We start from the raw sequence: 24518 nt of genomic DNA, 5'->3' as shown, positions 1-24518 counted from the left end.
AAATTAGACGTGTAATAGAAAATATATAAATACAAATACTTTTCCCCCCTCAACAAATACAAATACCGGCTGCTCTGCACATCCCTAATATATATATATATATATATATATATATATATATATATATATATATATATATATATATATATATATATATATATATATATATATATATTCATTCATTTTCTTTTCAGCTTAGCCTCTTTATTTTTTTAGGGGTCGCCACAGCTAAATGAACCTCCAAATTATCCAGCATATGTTTTACACAACGGGTGCCCTTCAAGCCGCAAACCAAAACATCCACACTCTCTTGCATTCACACTCATACACTACAGCCACTTTATTTATTCAATTCACTTATAGCACGTGTGTTTGGACTTTTGGGGGGAAGTGTAGCAGGCTTCAGTGCACCAGGATCACGGTGATCAGAGAAAAGCAGAGGAACATGAAGCTCTGAAGGAAGCTCTCAGCTCCGTTACACAGATTCCCTGAACAACATGTGATGATTTTGTTCAGCTCTCGCTTAAATATTTCTGGCTCATCGCAGACAGATTTCGTCCCGCATCCTTTCAAAGTTTCTGCACCACCTATAAAGGTTAAGAAAGAAAAGTATGTACATGTTTCATGATTCATTTATTCATTTTCCTTCAGCTTATAGTTTCTATTTCAGAGGTCACCACAGCGGAATGAACCGTCAACGATTCCATAAATTTTACACAGCGGATGCCCTTCCAGCCACAACCTAGTACTGGAAAACACCCATACACTCTCACATTCACACACAGACACTCATACTCCAACACTACACATCATCTATAGTGGATGTGTTTTTGGACTGTGGGTTAAACTGGAGCATCCGGAGGAAACCCACTCCAACAAAGGGAGAACATGTAAACGAGAGAGATGACTTTAATGTTTTTTTAATTTATTTAAAGTTTAGTTTAATGTTAAGTTTAAATCTCAGAATGTTCTAAATGAATAGGCCGGGGTTGGGGGGGGGGGGGGGGGGTAACTGGGAATAGAACACAGCCAGGAACTATGCTTCTAACTACAGCTCCAGAGGTGCAGTTACAAGTGTACAAGTTTGTGATGCATTTTGCGAATGTTTATTGGAACGACTGATTTAAGAAATGTCAAATCAACGAACAATGTTTGTAGCAATGAAACTTGCGACCTTAGTTAGCAAACGATGGTTTTTGGAAACGCACCCCATGCCAGCTCATTTCCTCCGTCAGAATTTGTCCATTTGACTAATTAGAAATTTAATTACTCTTAAAGCCGCCTTCTATCAGTTATTTTCACAATTTAACGGCATACTGTCAAAAATGGGACAAATAAGCTTGTATAGGAGCTAAATTCTGGACTTTTCCAGTGAGGGTTGGGTCTTTTGAACCACCCGAACCCCTCTAGCTACAAGCCTGATTAATATTTGTATCAATAATAAAAGTACTTACTGTATGCACTAAAGCAGTAGTCTTCATTTCTCTGACAGTTGACTGTTTTTGAGCAGTCCTCCCAATCACAAGCGAAGCATTTCTTTCCATTGGGGGTAGGGGGGCTCAAAACTGAGGGAAAAATTATTACTATGTATTTATCTGATGAGTTTCCATGTACACTGTAAAAAGTTATTAGTTGCTTAAAGCAAGTAAACCAATTGCCTCAAAAGCAACAAGTTGACTCTACAAAGATAATGTAAGTAAACCTATTGTAACTCGGAACTGTCAAGTTAATTTACTTTTTATAATTATGCTTATTGTATTCACTTTTTAAAACTCAACTTTTCCCTTTTTACAGTTTCAGACTATTTGAGTAGGTCTGTTTTCAAATGAATGCTGTAATTTTTACAATATTACATACTTGGTGCTTCATTAAGTCTATAAAATCTACAATTATAGCCTGCATTGAATTTAGAAGACACACTGGAGCAGATTTATTTTAGTTACTGTCATTTTGCTTGATACAGAAAAGCTGGGGAAAAAACTTATATAAAAAAAGGTGTACTGGATAAAGTGATTAGTTTAGTTTACTTTTATTTTTAAAAAGTGAGAACTATTTGCATAATTATAAAAATTAAGTCAACTTAACAGTTTCAAGTTACTTACATAATTTTAAATTACAATAAAGTCAGCTTGTTGCTTTTAAGGCTTTTAAGGTGTACTCACTTTAAGTAACTAATCACTTTTTACAGTGTAGGAAAGGAGTCTGACACACAAATATAGAGCTAAAGGCAAAATTATTCGCCCTCTCATGATATCTTTTATTACATATTTTTCAAATATTTAGTAAATGAGGTTTAACAGATTTAGAATTTTTTTACAGTATTTCTTATGATATTTTTTTCTTCATGAGAAAGTATTATTTGTTTTTATTTTAGCTAGAATAAAAGTTTTTGTTTTTAAAAACCATTTTAAGGTCAATATTATTAGCTATATTTGTTTTCAATAGTCTACAGAACAAACCACTGTTATACAATGACTTCCCTAATTACCCTAACTTTTACCTAATTAACCTAGTTAAGCCTTTAAATTTCATTTTAATCTGAATACTAGTATCTTGAAGAATATCTAGTCAAATATTATTTACTGTCATCATGGCAAAAATAAAATAAATTAGTGATTAGAAATGAGTTGTTAAAACTATTATGATTAGAAAGGTGAAGAAAAAAATATCTCTGTTCAACAGAAATTGGGGGAAATAGACAGGGGGGCTAAATATTCTGACTTCACCTGCACATCTACATGATGTAATGTATTAACTATTTATTATTACCAGTTGTGGAAGGAGTACTGAAAAATCACACTCAAGTAAAAGTACCATTACTTGCCTAAAAATGTAGTGCAAGTAGAGTAAAAGTACCTGTTGTAAATATTGCTCAAAATATGAGTAAAAAGTAGCCCGTTAAATGTACACATGAGTAGTGAGTATTATGCTGTGAAAAGCTTGTGCATTTACATGTAATTTGTGCATGTGTGTGTAAACGTAACATTCTGTAGTGCATTTAGTTATTGCCCAGCAGGCACACAATGTCATAAGATGTTAATATTAGGTTAGATTTAGGTTGTGATGTCAGGTGACCAAAAGTCAATGTCTAGTCAGTGTCTAAGGACAACGTTATTTTGATGTCCAATAATGACATCAAATGACGTTGATATTTGGATGATTTTAGGTTGTGTTAAAAAGTGACCAAAATCCAACGTTGAGCCAGCATCTAAAAACAACATCATATTAACATCAAATACTGACATTTATTCATCAGTTATGGCAACCAAAATCCAACATCTGATAGACGTCATAGTGGTAACGTCCACACAACGTCAAGCTGTAACATCATTACACGTTGATCAACTCGATTTTCATTTCCAAACAAAATGCAGCATCCCTACGATGTTGGGGTACAACTTCAATCTGACGTCATGTTGATGTCTTGTGCCTGCTGGGTGTTTATGGCTATTTCGGTCATCATACTGTAAACATCTGCCATCTTCTCATCAGTGACATGCATCTAAACAGTCTTTGGGTTATTGCATGTGACAGTCTTGGACACTTTTGATGCTTCCAAACAGTTTGATGCAATTATAAATCGCCCATGTCTTGAGGTAGCTCATTGTGATGCAATTTACCTTCTATGTGCGATTTGATTGGACAGGACTGATTTTTCTAATCCTCATAGACAAAAAAAAGAATAATAATAAAGTAGTGACTGCAGGATGAAGGAAAGTAGTGGAGTAAAAGTACCGATACTGCAGTAAAGATGTACTCAAGGGAATTTTTAAAACTATTAGTAAATTACAATTTCTGAGAAAAACTGCTTGATTACAGTAATTTGAGTCTGCGTAATTTGTACTTTACACCACTGATTATTACTCATACTTTTTTCCATTAAAATATAAATGTAATATGCACATGCGAACCAAACATAATTATCAATATCGTCATTAATTCATGGTCAAATAGAGCAGATACCTGGAGCTTTTTGATCATTGCAGAGGTCGTTGTCGCAGCACTGAACAGAATGATCTGTTCTACCGCAGGCTGTGCTGATAGACCAGCTCACACACTGAACCGGCATAACACACCTTTTAGAAACTAGATCAACCTTTGTAACACCTAAAGTGAAAAAGAGAGAGAGAGAATTTAATGATTTCTCCACACAAAAAGCGACAAACCTGACTGCGTCTTGTTTAGAAGAAGCTCCTCTCACTTTGGGGTTTTGTCTTGTTTGGAGAGGGGTCTGGCTGCAGACGTGGTGCGATGCAATTTGAGCTGCATCCAATGCTTTTTAATGCGCTCGCCTAGCCCCATCCCTAACCCTACCCGTCACAGTGATGTCAATAGCTCTATGGTGTGCATTTTGTCTGACATTGCATGTCTGAGCGATGCAATCTCAGCCTGCATCATAAAAGCTGCATCAAAATATTTAAAATATTATTTTATTGGATTATTAGATTTCTCAAAAATCAAGCATAAAATACGGTCTGGTTTTCAGAAATAAACTGTCAAAAGTGAGTGAGTTTTACCTTAAAACCAGCTAAATGTTGGCGCCAATAGCCTAGTGAATAAGTGCGCCAACATATACAGTTCTGTATACAGAAGTCAGTAATTCTGACTTCAACTGTATATTCACAAAAACATACATATCGAAAGTAATAATATTAAAACAAACAATAGGATAAAAAGAAACAATAAAATAAAAGCTTCTTTGACCAAAGTGAAAGGTTAAAATATTTTTTTTAAATGTTGAATTTCGTGTGTTGTTGACAAGTGCTTACAATGTTTTAAAAAGTTCATAATATCAGCACTTACTGGCCACAATCATATACTACACACACTGCATAACTATATAACACAGTAAAAGTGTCCATTATTTAACTGCTTTTTCATTCATGACAGAAATGACTGAGAACAGACTCACCAAAGTAGCTTTCGATTCTTTCACTTGCGCACTTGGTATGTTGACGGTCACACGTCACATTTCCACAGCGGCCTGAATCTTCTGAGTTCTGGCAATCATAACAATTCAGAGAGAAACCTGAAATGACAAAGAGACATTTATATTTACAATTTGATAATGAATGTTGCTACTGTTGCTGCCTGTTGTCTGTACCTCCAGTGAGGAGAACTGACAGAAGAATGACTTGCTGATGCATCTTGTGCGGGGGGAAGTAAGATGAAGAAATTGTGTTTCATGTGTCTTTTAAATAGGGAAGCGTTTTGTCACACCAATAACACAACACTGATTGGCTCCTACTAAAACAATTGCAATAATATCAAGTAAAGTGAAAGTTTATTTGTAGAGCACTCTTTATATTTAAAAACAAGAAACGTTTATCAGTGTGATGTGCATAAAATATAAATTTAGGATTAATAGAGACAGACATTTGACAATAAAAAAAGGAAATCTACACAAAAAAAATGTATTTTAAAAGACATTTTGGGCTCGATTTTAATGATCTAGGTAAAAGCATTAAAGGCATGTCCGAATCAACTTTTGCTATTTTAAGGACGGAAAAATACGGTCTGCATTAACAGGGTCTAACAGGGTTGAGCGAATTCTCTTAATGAGTTCTGGCTGTGTTTTGAGCATAACGTGCATTAAACCAATCTCATTCTCATCTCATTTAAGAGTCAGTTGCGTCGCGCCATGGCACATTTGCTATTTACATGGCAGACTTTGTAAGTGGAAAAACTGAACGCTTCACTAGCGAGAAAACAATTAAACAGAGCATCTGCAGCACGAGGATAAAGAACAAGCCTCCTCTATTCAGCCTCTTTACTTTCTCTTTACTTTACTTTTACTCTTTACTCATTTACTTTCATGGATAAGGAAACGGTGTTGTACGCACTCTACTGCAGACATCATTAGCCTACATATAACATTTATGAATGTGTAGTTGAGAGTGTATGAGTGTTTCCCAGTACTGGGATGCAGCTGAAAGGGCATACGCTGGATAAGTTGGCGGTTCATTCTGCTGTGGCAACCATTGATTAATAAAGGGACTAGGCCCAAAATAAAATGAATGAATGAGTTAGAAGTATATCAACATGAACATACTGAAAAAAAAGTCTCCGCAATTTCCGGTTTACGCTGACTTGAATATCTTCGCATTTCTTACGTTTCAGTGTTTGTTCATCTCTGTGTATGAAAACTATTGAGAAACATCCTCTTTTATGTGGACATCATGGCCACTCCAGAGAACAAGAAACAGACCTTGGACACACACACACACACACACACACACACACACTTAGATCTTTCTTGTCGTTATATTGCTTACTTTCCATGTTTGATCTCTGCTTATGTTGATTGGATGTTCAGCACATTCTGTGGGCTAGTGTATATACAGCAGAAGTATGATTATGTAGAAATATGTTTATATATTGGGCTGCTGAACACCTGGTTCTAATTAGCTGACAAATATGCAATTATTTTCAGAGAAACACACAAACACAGTTAAAGTATTTAAAGACAGGTTGAGAGCGCATTACAGATCCATATTTCCTACACCAGTGGTTCTCAAACTTTTTTCATCAAGAACCACCTCAGAAAAAAATTATCTCTCCAAGTACCACCAAAATGAGCAGTATGGAAATACAGTAGGCCTAGTAAAGAGGCTACAACTCTGCTCAGTTAAAAAAAACATGGCAGATTACAGGCTATATGTCATATATAGCATATTATATACATCATTTTTGATAAATTTTGAAATATATGTAGCATGTACATGCCATATGTCATTCCTCCGCGTACCACTAGAAGGAAGCCACTGCACTACACTGTAAAAAATGGTGCAAAATTTACAGTATTATTGGCAATTTTGCAGTATACTAAGAATTTTTACATTTATTCATTCCTTTTCCTTCAGCTTAGTCCCTATATTTATCAGGAGTCGCCACAGTAAAACGTCACAGCAAGAAAGCCGCTGGTTCGAGTCCTGGCTGGGCTAGTTGGAATTTACTGTGTGGAGTTTGCATGTTCTCCCAATGTTGGCGTGGGTTTCCTCCGGGTGCTCCGGTTTCCCCCACAGTCCAAACACATGCGCTGTAGGTGAATTTAATAAATTAATATTGGCTTTAGTGTATGAGTGTGTGTGGGTGTGGGTGTTTCCCAGTACTGGGTTGCAGCTGGAAGGGTATCTGATGCGTAAAACATGTGCTAGAATAGTTTGCAGCAATAAGGGACTAAGAAGAAAGGAAATGAATAAAAGAAGGATGCAGTTTATTAACATCCCACTTATCACACACAAACACACACACACAAGCATTACTTATTCATTAATTCATTCATTTTCTTTTCAGCTTAGTCCCTTTATTAATCTGGGGTCATCACAGCGCAATGAACCGCCAACTTATCCAGCGTATGTTTTAAGCAGAGGATGCCCTTCCAGCTGCAACCCATCACTGGTAAACATCCATCCATACACACTCATTCACACACATACACTTCGGACAATTTAGCCTACCCAATTCACCTGTACCACATGTTTTTAAACTTGAAGGGGAAACCGGAGCACCCGGAGGAAACCACGCGAACATGGAGAGAACATGCAAACTCCATAGAGAAACGCCAACTGAGCTGGCTAAGGCTCGAACTAGCGACCTTCTTGCTGTGAGGCGAACATGCTACCCACTGCACCACCGTGCAGCCCAAAACATTACTCCAAAAGATTAATCAATTATTAATTAGCTACATAATCAGCGTTGTATTTAAATGACTTTTCTAACTACTGATGGAAAATAAATAATTAAATTAGTTAAACATTTGTAATCTTTAACATTTTCACAATAACTCTATTCGAACTTGAAAAGTTGCACTTAATGTTTAAAAGCATTACTTTACTTTAAGTTAGTATGTAAACCCATTGCCTTAAAAACAACAAGTTTACTTTACTTAAAAATATAAGTAACTCCCTTGTAACTTGGAATGATTCATTCAGCTTATAATTATGCACATAATAATTTACTTAATAATTTTAAGGCAATGGATTCACTCACTCACTTTTTAAAGTCAAGTCAACTAATCATTTTAAAACCAATGGGTTTACTCACTTTAAAGCAAAGTAATCACTTTTTACAGTGTTGAAAGTGCAGTGTTAAATAAAGTATCTATAAGGGATAAGGTCAGGTTCAGGGCGTGTGGAAAGTCCCATGTTTCATAAACACTCAATATTGTCACATATTTCAAAATGAACTTATTTCTTACTCAATTCATTGTTTCTTAAGTGTGAGCAATCGTCTTACAACACTCTCAGAAATGAAGGTAAAAAAGCGTTCACTGTGGGGAGATATTTTTATATGAAGTATACATTTGTTCTTAATCTAAACCACAGGTGTCAAACTCAGTTCCAAAAGGGCCGCAGCTCTGCACAGTTTAGTTCCAACCGTAATTAAACACACCTGATCAAACTAATTGAGTCCTTCAGGCTTGTTTGAAACCTACAGGTAAGTGTGTTGGAGCAGGGTTGGAACTAAACTGTGCAGGGCTTCGGCCCTCCAGGAATTGAGTTTGACACCCCTGATCTAAACTAATATGCACACTTTATGTACAAATATGGACAATTTAAGTAATAATATACTTTTTTAACACTTTATTTATAGGTGTTTTTTTTATTTGCACTAAACAGAAAAACAAGCAAACATAAACATCCCCAACACTTTTGTGCCTTTAACAGAAAAGAAATATAGCTCAGTCTGCAAACATCAAAGTCCTCAAGCGTCATATGCACAGCAAGCGTATAGGGTGCATGCATACACAACACCAATACAGTAATACCAAATAAATAAAATGAATAAAAATGTAAAAAGGAAAAAATGAAAAGATATTATACACATAAAAAGCGAACCGTTCAATGTGTAATAGCAGGAAGGTTCTGTTTACCTTTAATACAAGCAAGCTGTGAAAGGGATTACAAGGTTACAGTAAGGGGAAGGAGGAAAGAAAAAAAATGTTTATGTCTATGTCTATGGGTTTCAATATCCTCCTGCTCTACAAATTGTAAATTGTCAACATAAAAGGGAGACCATGTTTTGAATAATATACTTTTTGAACCCCTGAAAGTAATGTAAAAGTAATGTTGTATTTTTGTTGTTGTTAAAAAAATAGAATTACGCTGCAAATAATCTGAAATTTCACTAATTTTCTTTTCGGCCTTTATTAATCTGGGTTCGCCACAGCAGAATGAACCGCCAACTTATTTCTTACTCAATTCATTGTTTCTTAAGTGTGAGCAATCGTCTTACAACACTCTCAGAAATGAAGGTAAAAAAGCGTTCACTGTGGGGAGATATTTTTATATGAAGTATACATTTGTTCTTAATCTAAACCACAGGTGTCAAACTCAGTTCCAAAAGGGCCGCAGCTCTGCACAGTTTAGTTCCAACCGTAATTAAACACACCTGATCAAACTAATTGAGTCCTTCAGGCTTGTTTGAAACCTACAGGTAAGTGTGTTGGAGCAGGGTTGGAACTAAACTGTGCAGGGCTTCGGCCCTCCAGGAATTGAGTTTGACACCCCTGATCTAAACTAATATGCACACTTTATGTACAAATATGGACAATTTAAGTAATAATATACTTTTTTAACACTTTATTTATAGGTGTTTTTTTTATTTGCACTAAACAGAAAAACAAGCAAACATAAACATCCCCAACACTTTTGTGCCTTTAACAGAAAAGAAATATAGCTCAGTCTGCAAACATCAAAGTCCTCAAGCGTCATATGCACAGCAAGCGTATAGGGTGCATGCATACACAACACCAATACAGTAATACCAAATAAATAAAATGAATAAAAATGTAAAAAGGAAAAAATGAAAAGATATTATACACATAAAAAGCGAACCGTTCAATGTGTAATAGCAGGAAGGTTCTGTTTACCTTTAATACAAGCAAGCTGTGAAAGGGATTACAAGGTTACAGTAAGGGGAAGGAGGAAAGAAAAAAAATGTTTATGTCTATGTCTATGGGTTTCAATATCCTCCTGCTCTACAAATTGTAAATTGTCAACATAAAAGGGAGACCATGTTTTGAATAATATACTTTTTGAACCCCTGAAAGTAATGTAAAAGTAATGTTGTATTTTTGTTGTTGTTAAAAAAATAGAATTACGCTGCAAATAATCTGAAATTTCACTAATTTTCTTTTCGGCCTTTATTAATCTGGGTTCGCCACAGCAGAATGAACCGCCAACTTATCCAGAATATGTTTTATGCAGCGGATGCCCTTCCAGCTGCAACCTATCACTGGGAAACACCCATACAATTTCATTCACACACATATACTACGGACAATTTAGCTTACCTAATTCCCCTATAGCGCATGTGTTTGGACTGTGGGGGAAACCGGAGCACCCGGAGGAAACCCACACCAACACAGGGAGAACATGGAAACTCCACACAGAAACACCAACTGGGTTTCCAGCCAGGGCTCGAACCAGTGACCTTCTTGTTGTGAGGTGATTGTGCAACCCACTGTGCAGCCTATAATCTGAACAGCAAAAAAATAAAAAATTGATTTGTACTGACCTATTGAATTTATTTACAGTATGCAAGTCAACCAAATTAACAATAATCTAATACATTATTGCATTTGCCAGTATATAGTAATGCACTATTGCCGAAATTAACAAATGTATTTATGATTGAAATCAGGGTTATTCCAGGGTTTTTTATTTTTCAATTTTTTTTCCCAAAATGAACAGGATAGATGTGCAAAGTGCTTTTCAAAAATACAAAGTTTGAAAACAATGAATATTCACTTTTACATATTTTATTTTAACAATTAAAATCTCAATTTAATTAAAAATCAGTACTTTGCAGAACTTTTTTTCTTGATACACATACAATTGCAAATCAAGAGAAAGTAAAAATGTATGTTTTGGTTGTTACCATTTGGTAAAATGTGTAAACCTTATAAAGTATCCATAATCTTAAAGTCATCTCATGTTAGGCGCTGTTTAACGTCAAACTCTTCAGTTAATTATGCAACAGAATCTGCTCTTTCCCAGGTTTATTTAGACTCTTTTGAGTGTGTATTAAGTGTCTCCTGACAGCAGATGGCAGCAGAAAGTTGTGTTAAAGCTTTTTTACTTTTTTACAATGGTAAAGACTATTTTTTTTACAGTATTTACAGGTTAAAACATACAAACAGTCTAACAAGAAAGCTACATCAAATAAATAAATCGCCATATTACCTTTTTAAATGTTCTTCATCCCTCCAGGCAAACTGATCATAATGATTGTATCTTTGCACCAAAACATAAGAAATCTTACACATTTTTCATTTATCTCCAATATTTGAACATGAGCGATATATTATTATTATTATACACGAGTGATATTTATTAATAGCACTTCTACATTTGTCATCTAGCATGATCACTTTTAACTGTTATCACTTATTATTTGTACACAAACTATGACCTGAGGCTTTGGCATGACAACCAATAAGTATTAGGCAGAGGCGGGCTTAAGGGACTTCATCTGTCCAATCATCTCTAGAGAAGATGCGTAAACGCCACGCCTCTTATTTTGAAGAAATTTTTTCTTTGGGTTTTTCCCATGTTTTTTCCATGTGTGATATAATTTGTTACTTTACTCATGACAAGCATAACATATAATTTATAGGCAATTTATTTATTTTATTGGGTAAATATTATATTCACAATTTTTCTTCATAATTACCTAATTTGCTGAATTTTCTTTGTGACTTAAATTGTTTAATTACTACTTTACAAAATGTTTACAGCAAAAAATAGTGTAAAAACTTAAATGTTATAAGGACTTTCTAAATTCTATTTCATTAGCCTCTCTACCCTGTTTTTATTATCTTATTTTAGTATTGTTTTTTATTTATTTATATATACTTTTCATTGTTTATTATTGTACTTGATGTCATCCATATACTTGTTATGGTTAATATGATTGTATTGTAAAGACACAATAAAAAATCATTTTTTTAAAATCCTTTACCATTGGGATTTTATTTATTTATCTTTTTATTTTTTAGCATTTTTATATTAGTTTTTTTTATGTTCACCTTCTACATAGTGTTGTTGTATGTATATTCCTGATATTTTGTGCAATAAACAAATCCTTTAAAATTTACGAAGGTTACCACGCAAAATCAGCATAATCTAGCCAATATTTAAATTTCCCGTAAGCCTGAAGAGTGTTTGTTTAATATTTATTAGGCACGCATTTCGTGGACTGTCCAACTTCATTTTTTATTTGTATTTTTTTTAAACAATATTTGTATATAATACATAAAATATCAATTACATACATTGTCGAATAAAAAATTGTACAAAGAGAGAGTAAAGAAAAAAATAAATAAATAAAGGACATGAACGAGGACCGCCCAACTTCTTGAACCATGCGCGAGCTCGCGTGGTGATGTCACCAGTTTTAAAATGGCGGTTCAACGTCTGCTTTGAAATTACATTCATAATCTGCCGCTCATAATTCAAAAATAACGCCACGGACATCATGTTTTGAGAGGAGTTTGGTCGCTAGTATAGCAAAACCCTCTTATTTGGATCCAGAATGGATTCTGTGGTCGGAGAGGATCAAACGCTGCCGTTTGACATCAACCTGAGGTGAAGCGCTTTATTTATTTTTTCCATTTCTGTCAGAGAATGTCAAGTTAGCGTTAGCATGTTAGCTTCAGGAGGAAAACACAAACAAATAGTTGTTTTACTCTGCTATTCAACATCTACATTTAAAAATGCCTATTTAAATCCACTCGACACTTGCAGTTAGCCATTAGCTAAGGTTCAGGTAAAGTTAGTTTTATATTCTCACATTTAGACATTCTGCTCAACAGTATAATTTCAGAAAAGTGTTGTTTGCAAGTTCTAAATAATAGCGAATAATTAGCAGACAGCGACTGTCTAAGTACAACATTGTTTACAGTCAATTAAATAGTGCTAACGTTGTTTCGAAGTCATACTTGCATGCAATTTTAGTCAAATATTCAAAGTACCATGGTAAACATTATAGGCAGCATGCCACAAGCTGTCACTGAACAAATATGCAGATATAAAACCAGCTTTAACTCAATTTAGCTCATTTATAATTACAGAACATTACGCTGTTCTCAGATGTCATAACATAAATATTATATTTGAATGACTTAATTTAAAAGTTGCAATGATTTAGGTGGGTAGTTTGGTTGAAATACTGTGTTAAATTCAAACACACACACACACACACACACACACACACATATATATATATATATATATATATATATATATATATATATATATATATATATATATATATATATATATATATATATAATATGTAAAGTATTATTTACAGTTATGAATGTTTCGACTTCTGTACATATACACTTTTACATTTCAGAAATGTATTCTTTGCCAATTCTAAATAGCGAAATCGTATTAGCACACAGCGACTATGAAAGTACAACATTGTTCACAGTAGATTAAAATAGTGCTAATGTTGTTTTGAAGTCATATTTACATGCAATTTCAGTGAAATATTCAAAGTGCCATGGTAAACATTATAGGGAGCATGCCACAAGCTGTCACTGAACAAATGTGCAAATATAAAACCAGCTTCAACTCAATTTATCTCATTTATAATTACAGAACATTATTCTCAGATGTCGAATTATTTACAGCTATGAATGTTTCGACTGCTGTACATATACACTTAATACACAAATACACTTCATTGAGCGTGTACACAGACATCACTTATATACTATATAACTGTAGGTTAACTGTTTATATATAATGACTTTAATTGTTAAAAGCTATTTGTTTATTAGTTAAAGTTATTTTAAACTAATAAAGTAACTGAAAATCTTAACTCTTCTGATTTTGATTGTAATGCAATAATGAACACCTTTTGTAAAGCTGCCTTGAAACAATATTGTGAAAAGCGCTACACAAATAAACTTGAATTGTAAAGATAATTAAATGTTTATTTCGTTCTAACTTGAATAATATTGAATACTGAATGTTTATTTCTTTCTATATTTACTGCTGTGTTGTTTGGATCACATAAAAACCCCTGTGTTAAAAACAAAACACACATGACATGATCGTTTGGTTATAAATAGCAGGTACTCGATCTCTAAAGCATCCAGGCTCACCAGGCTCATTTTGACATTGTTTACTGTGTTCAAGAGTCATATTGAGTTAAAGTCGGTTTTATATTCACACTTTCATTCATTTTTGAACAGTAAAACATGTGACAGTCCCTGTATAATAAATCACGCTGCATTCAAATGTTCAGTCTGAAATAGCATACAAATATGGCGTCAAAAAAACATTAGCACTAATAAATCTACTGTGAATTATGTTGTACTTTGATTCTCATTGGCTGCTAATATGATTTCCTGATTTAAAATTTGCAAAGAATACTTTTCTAAAATTTAATTAATTAATTAATTCATTCATTCATTCATTCATTCATTTTCCTTTGGCTTTGTCCCTTTACTCATCAGGGGTCGCCACAGCGGAATGAACCGTCTGCAATTATATTATTAAAGAGAATCTCTGAACATGCAAATATAAAAGCAACTTTACCCCAATGAAACCCCCGTGTTAAAAACAAAACACACATGACACGATCCCGTTGGTTATTAATAGCCTGTACTCGATCTCTAAAGCATCCGGACATATCAGGCTCTTTTTGACATTGTTTACATGTGTGCAAGAGTCTGAATATGTGGGAAAATATTGTGCACAGACAATCTTTGATCATCAAAATTTTACACGGATCATTGATTGTAATGCAGTTTATTACATTTCAGCTATATTCATTGCATTTAATACATTCACGTTTCCTTGATAAATTGCATTCAACTTATTTACTGTGCTTTAAATAGATTATTAGTTTATGTGCACCTTAGTGCTGCACAATATATCGTTTCAGCATCAATATCGCAATGTGCACATCTGCAATAGTCACATCTCTGTTAAGTCTGGATTATAGTTGACAAAGAGCTACAGAATTGTATTTAATTAATATTTTTATACAGAATTTATACGATTTATGCAACAAAAAGTTTTTTGTCTTTGTTTCTAGTCCAAATATCCACATTTCAAAGTGGAAAAAATATTACTTAACTTACCACAATTTTGTTTTAAAGGAAAAACTTTTATTTTTGCCATATTTTAACTGAATTTTAAAACTAACAATATTTTTACTTGTTTTAATTTTTTTGATGTTTGGACTAAAAATGAGATCGCAAAGTGAGAAAAGCATTTTTTGCAGTGTGATTTATTCAGTTTCTGAAAACTGTTAAAACCAAATAGTGCTGTGAAACTGTATTTACATTGCAATATATATTGCAGAAAAATAAAATATAGCAATGTGATTTTTTTTTCCAATATCAAGCAGCCCTAGTGCACCTATTAAACAAAAGTGCATGCGTTCAATTCTTTGCAGTCCATTTTTAATTTGAGAGCTGATCTAATTCAGTCAAACAATATTATTATGTTGAATGTACATGGCCCGGTATAAGATTCTGATGATATGATAACCTTGGATAAAAATATTACGGGTTTACGGTATTGTGATGACTGCTCTAAATATATTCTTTTTACATTTCTGGGTAAAAAAACAAAACCTTTCCTCTTTTGTACAAAATATTTTATTTTGCGAAACATTTAAAATATTTTGGAGCAGAAAACATGTCAGGCTAAATAATTCAAATAAATCATTGATTTCTGCCATCTTCGTTAGTTTCAAAAACACTGATTTCTTTACTATTTAAAACAGCATTTTGGATATCTTCTGCTAGAGATACTGTTGTTCTAAAAAAAAAAAAAAGTAAATAAAAAGTCTTACATATACCATGGGAACGGTATAGCAGAACATTTTGGCCGTTTTAAAACCTTGACTTTTCCAAACTGCGGTATATCTTGAAAACGGTTATCATCCCATGCCTAGTGCAGTGCATGACATTTCTTTCTCTGTAGTGTCTTCAGTTGTTGTTGTTGTTGAGTAATAATTAGAGTGAGAGAGAGTCTGGCAGCTGTTACATGTTGATCATGCGCTGTCATAGCAGAAACCATAACTGCTTCCTTCCTGGAAACGGCAACATAGCGGAAAAGCGCTCCTGTTTATGATCTGACACAATGATCTTTTTATATTTCACCTTTCTGTGGCTATAAAGGACTAATGCAGGTATGTTATCATTACACTGTTTACACCTGTGCTTTCGTGTGTGTACTAGTTGTTTAGATGTGCAGCAGTGTTTTTGTAGCAGATTACAGTTATTATGATTATGAACTTCATTTCAGAGTTCAGAGTCATGTTCAGTTTAATGGACTCTTGGATTTTGATGATGGTCAAGTGTGTGTGTGTGTGTGTGTGTGTGTGTGTGTTGTCATTGTAGTGTCACCTTTATAAAGCAGGTGGTGAGGCTGTGGGGAAACACAAGACGAAAGCTGATATCTGAGTAACTCTGACATCTGATAGGAGCTTTAAAGCATTTTATATATGTTTCTGAGACTTGACTCTGCTGTGGAGTATATAAACCCATGAGACAGTTATATAATGGTTTGTGTGTGTCTTCCTGTGGCTAGCACAATGCTAACAATGCAGGAAAACGTGAGAAGAGGAAGTTGTTTGGCTGTGATGTGTGTGTTCTGTGTTGTATTGTGGAAAGGTGGTGCATCCGTTTGGCTCCATCATTGCAAGATGATAATAAACGGATGAACAACAGTCCTGTTGACAGACACCGTTTACATTATGAGCTAATTTGCTCCTGATAATATTCCTGTGAAAGACAGCAGTGTATTATGGAAGGTTGGATTCATGCATGTTTGTTAATGTTATGTTATGGTCATAATTGAAATCACAATCATTCAAAACGATTACTGTTAAAGTCAAAATTATTAGCGCTCCTGAGAATTTTGTAAAAAATAAATATTTTCCCAAATGATGTTTAACAGAGCAAGGAATTTTAACAGTATTTCTATTTCCTCTTATATTTTTTCTTCTGGAGAAAGGCTTTTTTATTTTTATTTTGGCTAGAGTAAAAGCAGTTTTTTTTTCAAGCAAGTCTATAATATTAGCCCCCTTAAGCAATATATTTTTGATTGTCTGCAGAAGAAACTACTGTTATACAATGACCTGTCTAATAACACTAATTAAGCCTTTAAATCACACTTTGAATCTGAATGCATGTATTTTGAAAAAAATATCTAGTCAAATATTATGTACTCTCATCATGACAAAGATAAAATAGATCAGTTATTAGAAAAGAGTTATTAAAGCTATTATGTTCAGAATTCTTCTTTCCATTAAACAGAAATGGGGGGGGGGGTTGCTAATATTCAGGAGGGCTAATAATTCAGACTTCAACTGTATACAAACAGTTATTTTCCACCCTGCAAAGGAAAGAGAAATAAATACAATAGAATAAAAATATAAAACCAACTGTGCTTTAAGCATCTTCACTTTAAGAAACACTTTAGCTACAAAAATCCTTCAGTCAAGAGCAGAGGCATGTTCTCCATTTGTTGTTTGATTAATATTCATAAAAACAGGCGGCAGAAGGATTATAGAGCGCTGGACCAATTTTTAAATGTGGGCCGGTCAGTTTTTTTTTTTTTTTTTAATATGTATTGTAGCATACAGCTTTTATCTCTTGCTAGATGTGATATTATGATGATGATAATAATAAAAATAATAATAATAATAAATGTTAAGCATTTGGCCCAATCGGCAACTGCCGCCTGGTTTCAAGATGGGCCGACCCAATCCAAGGTTACCCGGATATAATCAAAATCTGGCAAAAATGTCATATTATTTCATCATCTTTACACCAAAATAAATAGTGAATGTGCGTGTCCGTGGGTGGGGCTGTGTCAGTGTGGTAATGTGGGCTAATGTGGCAACAGTGCCAGGGCTGAATTTTTGTCCCAGTCCGCACCAGCGTGTACAACTATAAAGGGGGCGGTATGTGATGCAATAATCGTTTATCTCGATTAATGATTTTTCATAATCGTTAGAAGGCAAAATCGAAATCGGATTTTCGATTAATTGCACAGCCCTACCCTATTGTTATGTTGGGGGCTGTTTTTGCCCTATTGACTTCCATTAAAATGACATTTTTTAATGGCGAAGCCTTGAAACTATGTGATCATGCATTCTTGATTGTTGGAGATTTTTGATGCATGATTATATGGTGTCATGGCTTAGCAATTAAAAAAATTTCATTATAATGGAAGTCAATGGGGTCAAAAACAGCCTTAAACATAATTAAAGGGTAGTTCATTTGAACAATACACAAGGGTTAATTAAAAAAATATATTGTATATTTATTATTAAGTCTAATAGTTAGTCTGTTAGCAGTTTAATATTGTTCAAAAATGTTGTATTGAATTATTTATATAAAAAAAGACCATGCAGTGTTATTTTCATAAGAATATTGAATTTCTTGAATACCTCAGAAAGCCATAAAAGCAAGGCAAGTTTATTTATATAGCAAATTTTTGTACACAATGATAATTCAGAGTGTTTACATAAACAAGAATAACAGATAACATTAAAATTGAACAAGTATAAGAAATAAAGACAAATAATAAAATAATTAAAAACAGATTACATGGTTAAAACGGGTTCAGAAAGCAATGAATATAAGATTATAATGCACTATACTACACTTCGATCTTTGCTCAATTATTGGCTAGTTTGTTTATTATTAGTTATTAGTTAGTAATATTTTTATATAAATCTATATATATGCATGATTTACTACCCTACAAAATTATCCTAGTCTAAATGAATGACTTTACAAATAGATCTATTCAAGTCATCAGGTGAAATTGTTCATATCTCATTGTATACTGCAGAGAAAAATACAGATTTTTCCAATATTGCATAATTGTGCAGCTGTAATACCTCAAATTGCCCCTTTTTTATTACTTGAATTACTAAAATGATTACTAAAACTTAAGCCAAAATTAAATGAAAAAGTACAAAATTAAAATAAAAACATTAACATATGACTGAATTTGAGTTATGCAACATGGTGACGCAGTGGGTAGAATTATCACCTCACAGCAAGAAGGTCGCTGGTTCAAGTCCCGGCTGGACCAGTTGACATTTCTGTGTGATGTTTGCATGTTCTCCTCGTGTTGGCGTGAGTTTCCTCCGGGTGCTTCGGTTTCCCCCACAGTCCAAACATATGCACTATAGGTGACTTGAATAGGTTAAATTGGCCATGGTGTATGTGCGTAAATGCAGAAGTGTATGGGTGTTTGCCAGTGTTGGGTTGGAGCTGGAAGGGCATCCCTTGTGTAAAACACATGCTGGTTAAGTTGGTGGTTCATTTCGCTGTAGCGACTCCTGATTAATAAAGAGACTAAGCCAAAAAGAAAATTAAAGAATGAATGTATGGGTTATTATCATCAGTTAAAATATTAATGTCTTTAAATTAAAACACGTAATATGTGGCAAAAGTTAAGAGTACATTCTTTATAGTGATCTTTATAGTCAAGTACGAGTTTTACTTAAAATATTTGAATATTAGGAATGTCCTTCAATCATACGCACCAGTTAATGCTTATTCAGCAATATAGTCCTATATACATTGGTCTTGTTGAGGTAAAGTATGTATATTAAGGAATAAGATGTGTAATAATTTCAGTTTGACAGTCGGTCAGTCTTATGTAAGTGTCCTCATGGGCTTGCTGTAGGTCTGGCATAGGCTGCAGTAACTCTTGGCTTCCTAACAAGTTCAATCCCCCTTGCTCCTCTGACAAACTCACTCACACACACACACTATGAAAACATGTGTGTACTTTCACGTTAGTTTGTTGTGGTGCTCTGCTTGCATCACACTCCCGCTTGTAGCCAGCGCTGCTCTTTAGATCGGTTATGAAAGCGCACATTATTTCTGCTCCTGCTTCCAGCCTTGAGGATGACTGATGAATAGCGTCCACAGATGTATGCGCTGTCTGTTCTCTTAGTCAGTGTTTATGTGTGTATAAATAGAGTAGACTCTGTTGTGTTTAGTGTAACCTCTGGATATGTGCACTTGTTTTGTAGATGTAGGCTCTGACAGCTTTTGTGATTTGTTTTGGTTGCAGCTTATTATTTTCCTTGCTTGATTTTTTTGCATTTATGCTTGACTCTGTGTTGTATGTGTGTGTTTATGTTGCAGCATTTCCAAACTGCCAGACTCTCTGAACGGCAGCAACTTCAGCATGGACAACATATCAGGTACACACACACATACACACCCACACGCTTATGTCTTGTAATGTAATCTTTGATGAAGGCTGTGCATTGGGAATTACTTTACGATTCTATACTTAGGGTTTTCACACCTCTTGAAAGTATTTGAAAGTACTTAAATTCAGGCATATGAATCCAGAGATGCCTAAGTACTTAAAAACAAACAGGTCCTTAAATTTAATTTGAAATGAAATTAATTTATTTGTACTGTGCTGCTGTCAAAAACTTACTGAAAAAAGAGAAATTCTTTATTTAAAAATCGTAAACGTAAGTTTTGCACAAGAACTATGACAAATAATGCTTACTTTTATTAAAAATAGGAGAACTTGAGTTGATCCTCTCAGAGGAAATTTGTCAAGACATTATAAATAAGATTCACTCAACTTCAATTTGTTTGTGACATACAATTATTCAGTTTAAAGTGGTCAATCGCCTTCATTGGACAAAAGCAAAATTAGCTACATTTTTTACTATAAATCCCCTATGCAATAGATGTGACGTAGAGATAGCTAATCACATTCACATGTTTTGGTCATGTTCTAAAATTACCAAGTTCTGGCAATTATTAATTAATTTTTTTTCAAATGTTTTACATGTAACAATTGACCCTTGCCCTGTTATAGGAATATTTGGTTTAATCACGGATCCCGGTTTAGACAATAATACCAAAAGCATGATTTTTTTTTTTTTCAACATTAATTGCTAGACGTCTTATACTGCTCAAATGGAAGGACAAATTTCCTCCAACTTTGAATCATTATATTAGGGACCTTATGTACCATCTTACAATGGAGAAGATTCGGTACTCCACCAAAGGTTACAGTCAAAAATTTTATCTTATTTGGCAGCCAGTGTTGACATATATAAAAAATAAATGGAATCAAACTTAATATTTTCAGTTTGACCATTGTTTATTTGTTTCTCACATTTTTTCCCCTCCCTTCATTTTATTTGACTACATTTTAATTTCTATCTAAATTATTTTATTTCTTTATTTTACATTTGCTAAGCCTATTGTGACTCGTCGTGTGCGTATATGTGTACAATAGATGAGTGAACATATAATGGAACTTTTATCTATTTGTATTGTATGTATGTATATATCATGACACGATGTAAAACAGATTAAAAACAGGCATAACATATTGTTTAGAACTGGTGCTGTGGGGTGGGGGGGCTCGAAAAGCGAGAAGGGATCTGTGGGTGAGAAGGGTGTGCGACTTCTTTGAGGACCAGAAGGGAGACGCGTGATTTTATGAGTCCCGCAAATTCATAGGCCCCATTTACACTGCCAGTTAAATGTGACCAAATTCCGGTTTTTGGCTCATATGTGACACAGATCAGATCTGTTCTATGACCATGTAAACACGAAAAAACGCACGCATTCGGATATTCAGAGATCGGTTTCAGGCCTCCTTCATATGTGGAAATAAATCAGATATAGATCGGATATTTGACAATGCGACTGTCAGGTAAACAGGCAGACCGGATTTATTGAGGCATTCCGTTCTGAATACTATTAAACTTGCGACAATGTGTTGCTTCCCTGCGGTTTAATGACAGAAAGACGCTCAATTGTGGAGATGGCGACACATTAGAACAACGTCAGAGGAAACACGGAGGAGGAAAGTTGTCAGTCACTACAATTTGCTCCCACCAGACCTGAGATCTCTCTTGTATGGTGGAGGACATCATAAAGCATATAAACCATAAGCGCAAGCTGCGATGACGGCACTTTCCCACCTCCAAATCATTTTAAAGTTGATCGAATTTCGTGTTGTAACTTTGTCGCTATTAATACACGCTCTGCGGGCTACACATAGAACAACTTCATTCTCTCTAACACCAGCGCGCACACAGGCAAAGGTTACATCTTCAACTACACACACACATCAGGGCCATACCATTACATAAACTGTATGGGGGGAAATCTGGACTGAACCATTCACTGCTTATACTACACTTCGCATGTTTCGCAGAGCTAAAAACAAGACAATTTCTTCCATTGTGGCTAGTGTGGCACAGATGCTAGAACCCGCATTTATGCATGCGAGACATCGTAAATTGTATGGCAAGTGTAAACGCATGAATTGGATATGGGTCACAATTAAAACAACGTGTAAACAGACAGGCAAACAAATCAGATATAGGCAACAAAACGGAATTAGGCATCAAGACCTGACAGTGTAAAACGGGGCCATAGAGACTCCCAGAACTTGCTTTCAGAGTAAGTTTGAGAACATTTAGGGCGATATCTTGCACTATTTTTACTGTTTATGAAAAAGAATGAAATAAAGCAGCTGTTTTGTTCCTCCCTCCAGCGTTTTACCTTTAACTCTGTAATAAAGGCACACACTTGTTTTACCAAACCACATGGTCATTATCAAATTTTAATCATGGCCTCAAAGGTTCAGAAACTGAAAAAAGAGAGACAGTGATCATTTTTGGAGTGAACAGAAGCGGGTTTGTTGTTCATTCGCTCTGTTGTATTGTCATCCGCAGCACCTCTGTTTCCAGGGCAGAGAATGTCTCCAGCCAAAGCTCTGACCATGAAAGATTACGAGAACGTAAGTACAACAACATCAGTACATTTGCTTTTTGTTTGTTTTCTTAAGAGGAGCGAGACTTTTTACCTAGAGAGGTTTTTTTTTTTGTTCAAATTATGCATAACATTGTCTTGATAGGCAACTCACTACATTTTGAAACATCAACATCAAGTGTTTTTTACACATTTATTTAGAATAAGGGTAACACTTTATTTTGTCAAAATTCCTGGTCTTAACTAATCATTTACTAACACTACTAGCTTTACTACATATTAGCAGCTTATTAATGGTTAGTATGGTAGATGTTGGATTTAGGCTTTGGGTAGGGATGTAGAGTAGGATCATACTTTATAACTACTAATAAACAATTAATAACTTAATTTTAGCCAGGTAATAAGCAAGTATTTAATAGCATGAATTATGACAAACTGAAATGTTAGCATAATAAGCAGCAGTTTTTCTTTTTTTTAGGGGTGTTGACAACAATATATTTTTTGCTATTTATTTGATTTCACTGTACACTAATAGACAAAAGTCTTGTTGCCTATCTAAGTTTTGGGAACAGCAAATAATAACTTGTTTTTTAGTTGACCATTTGGGAGAATGGAAGAAGTGGCTTATATGAAAGGCAAAGGCCTCTAGTTTACGCTTATTTGACCAAAATAAAATATGATAATGCCTTGATTTTTCATGATTTAAGTAGGACAGTAATATCTGACTTTGCTTAGACAAGTCTTGTCACTGAACAGAAATAATGTCCAGTATAGAATATAAAGTCATGCTGCAGTGGAGACAGAATGAATAATGTGTCTGACTCCATCATGAGATTGGAGGACTGCATCCATTCATCTCTGCAATGACTCAAATCACTGATTAATAAAGTCATCTGGAATGGCAAAGAAAGCGTTCCTGCAGGACTCCCAGAGTTCATCAAGATTCTTTGGGTTCATCTCCAATGCCTTCTCCTCCATTTTTCCCCAGACATGCTCAATAATGTTCATGTCTGGTGACTGGGGTGGCCAATCCTGGAGCACCTTGACCTTCTTTGCTTTCAGGAGCTTTGATGTGGAGGCTGAAGTATGAGGAGCGCTATCCTGCTAAAGAATTTGCCCTCTCCTGTGGTTTGTAATGTAATGGGCAGCACAAATGTCTTGATACCTCAGGCTGTTGATGTTGCCATCCACTGTGCAGATCTCTCGCACGCCCCCATACTGAATGTAACTCCAAACCATGATATTTCCTTCACCAAACTTGACTGACTTCTGTGAGAATCTTGGGTCCATGCAGGTTCCAGTAGGTTTTCTGCAGTATTTTTGATGATTGGGATGCAGTTCAACAGATGATTTATCAGAAAATTTCACCTTCTGCCACTTTTCCAAAAAATTAACCAGTTAATAAGTTTTTATTTGTTGCTCTTGTAGATGTAAATAGCTTTTATTAGTGTTTTTGTACTCTCATTTAAAAATATATATATGTTTTTTGCAGACTTGAAAAGAACAAACTGACAAACCTTTAATATAACAATAATCTATGCAAAAACGAGACCAAAAACAAAAATACGGCGACATTCAAGACTAAGAATACCCACAAAAAGACACTGAAATAGATATATGTAAATGTGTCAAAATATGCACATCCATATTTTCCTCTAACAAGTGGTTGAGAAACTAAACCAGTTTTAAAAATGAAAGCACAGTACTTAAACTACTTGTTTCCTGCAAGAAGTAGTTTTGCTTTTAGTTCCAG

General features: G+C 34.5%; 2 protein-coding genes across 32 annotated transcripts in view; one reads left to right on the top strand and one right to left on the bottom strand.

Annotated features, from left to right (window-relative positions):
• Positions 1 to 310: 310 nt before the first annotated feature.
• si:dkey-102g19.3 lies at positions 311 to 11519 on the bottom strand. 2 transcript variants are annotated; one of them, XM_073934873.1, is made up of 6 exons: positions 11190 to 11519; positions 10298 to 10483; positions 4913 to 5029; positions 3964 to 4107; positions 1455 to 1565; positions 311 to 587 (listed from the first exon to the last, which is right to left on the bottom strand). In XM_073934873.1, the coding sequence occupies exons 4-6, from the start codon at positions 4067 to 4069 to the stop codon at positions 403 to 405; spliced, it is 402 nt and encodes a 133-aa protein (XP_073790974.1). In that variant the 5' UTR covers positions 4070 to 4107; positions 4913 to 5029; positions 10298 to 10483; positions 11190 to 11519; the 3' UTR covers positions 311 to 402. The 2 variants fall into 2 exon arrangements, with proteins under 2 accessions (XP_073790974.1, NP_001373192.1); NM_001386263.1 differs by lacking the exons at positions 10298 to 10483; positions 11190 to 11519 and adding an exon at positions 5105 to 5174 and having other exon boundaries at positions 316 to 587.
• An 863-nt stretch (positions 11520 to 12382) lies between these two features.
• Positions 12383 to 24518, top strand: part of cdk5rap2 (CDK5 regulatory subunit associated protein 2) — an 87707-nt gene continuing 75571 nt past the window's right edge. For 14 of the 30 annotated variants that reach the window (XR_012396473.1, XM_073934315.1, XM_073934301.1 and 11 more), the window contains exons 1-3: positions 12393 to 12593; positions 20153 to 20211; positions 22729 to 22793. Coding sequence is in view for 29 of the 30 variants with exons in the window: in XM_073934315.1 (XP_073790416.1) it covers positions 12541 to 12593; positions 20153 to 20211; positions 22729 to 22793 (177 nt within the window). In the remaining variant the exon portion in view is untranslated. Of the gene's footprint in view, positions 12594 to 16044; positions 16165 to 19755; positions 19936 to 20152; positions 20212 to 22728; positions 22794 to 24518 lie in introns of those variants that run through there. The other 16 variants (XM_073934309.1, XM_073934316.1, XM_073934306.1 and 13 more) reach the window with 4 other exon arrangements.

Source organism: Danio rerio, chromosome 21, assembly GCF_049306965.1.
Source record: "Danio rerio strain Tuebingen ecotype United States chromosome 21, GRCz12tu, whole genome shotgun sequence".
Taxonomy (NCBI): domain Eukaryota; kingdom Metazoa; phylum Chordata; class Actinopteri; order Cypriniformes; family Danionidae; genus Danio; species Danio rerio.
This window is presented reverse-complemented; position numbering and strand designations above follow the sequence as displayed.

What these genes read in the sequence shown, in the direction of transcription:
- si:dkey-102g19.3 (NM_001386263.1), bottom strand. Translation starts at nt 5,147, where the DNA reads ATGCATCAGCAAGTCATTCTTCTGTCAGTTCTCCTCACTGGAG. An exon ending in CAATGATCAAAAAGCTCCAG is followed by an intron (nt 1,566 to 3,963) that starts GTATCTGCTCTA and finishes TTTTTCCCTCAG; the next exon opens with TTTTGAGCCCCCCTACCCCC. An exon ending in CTACTGCTTTAGTGCATACA is followed by an intron (nt 588 to 1,454) that starts GTAAGTACTTTT and finishes TAACCTTTATAG; the next exon opens with GTGGTGCAGAAACTTTGAAA.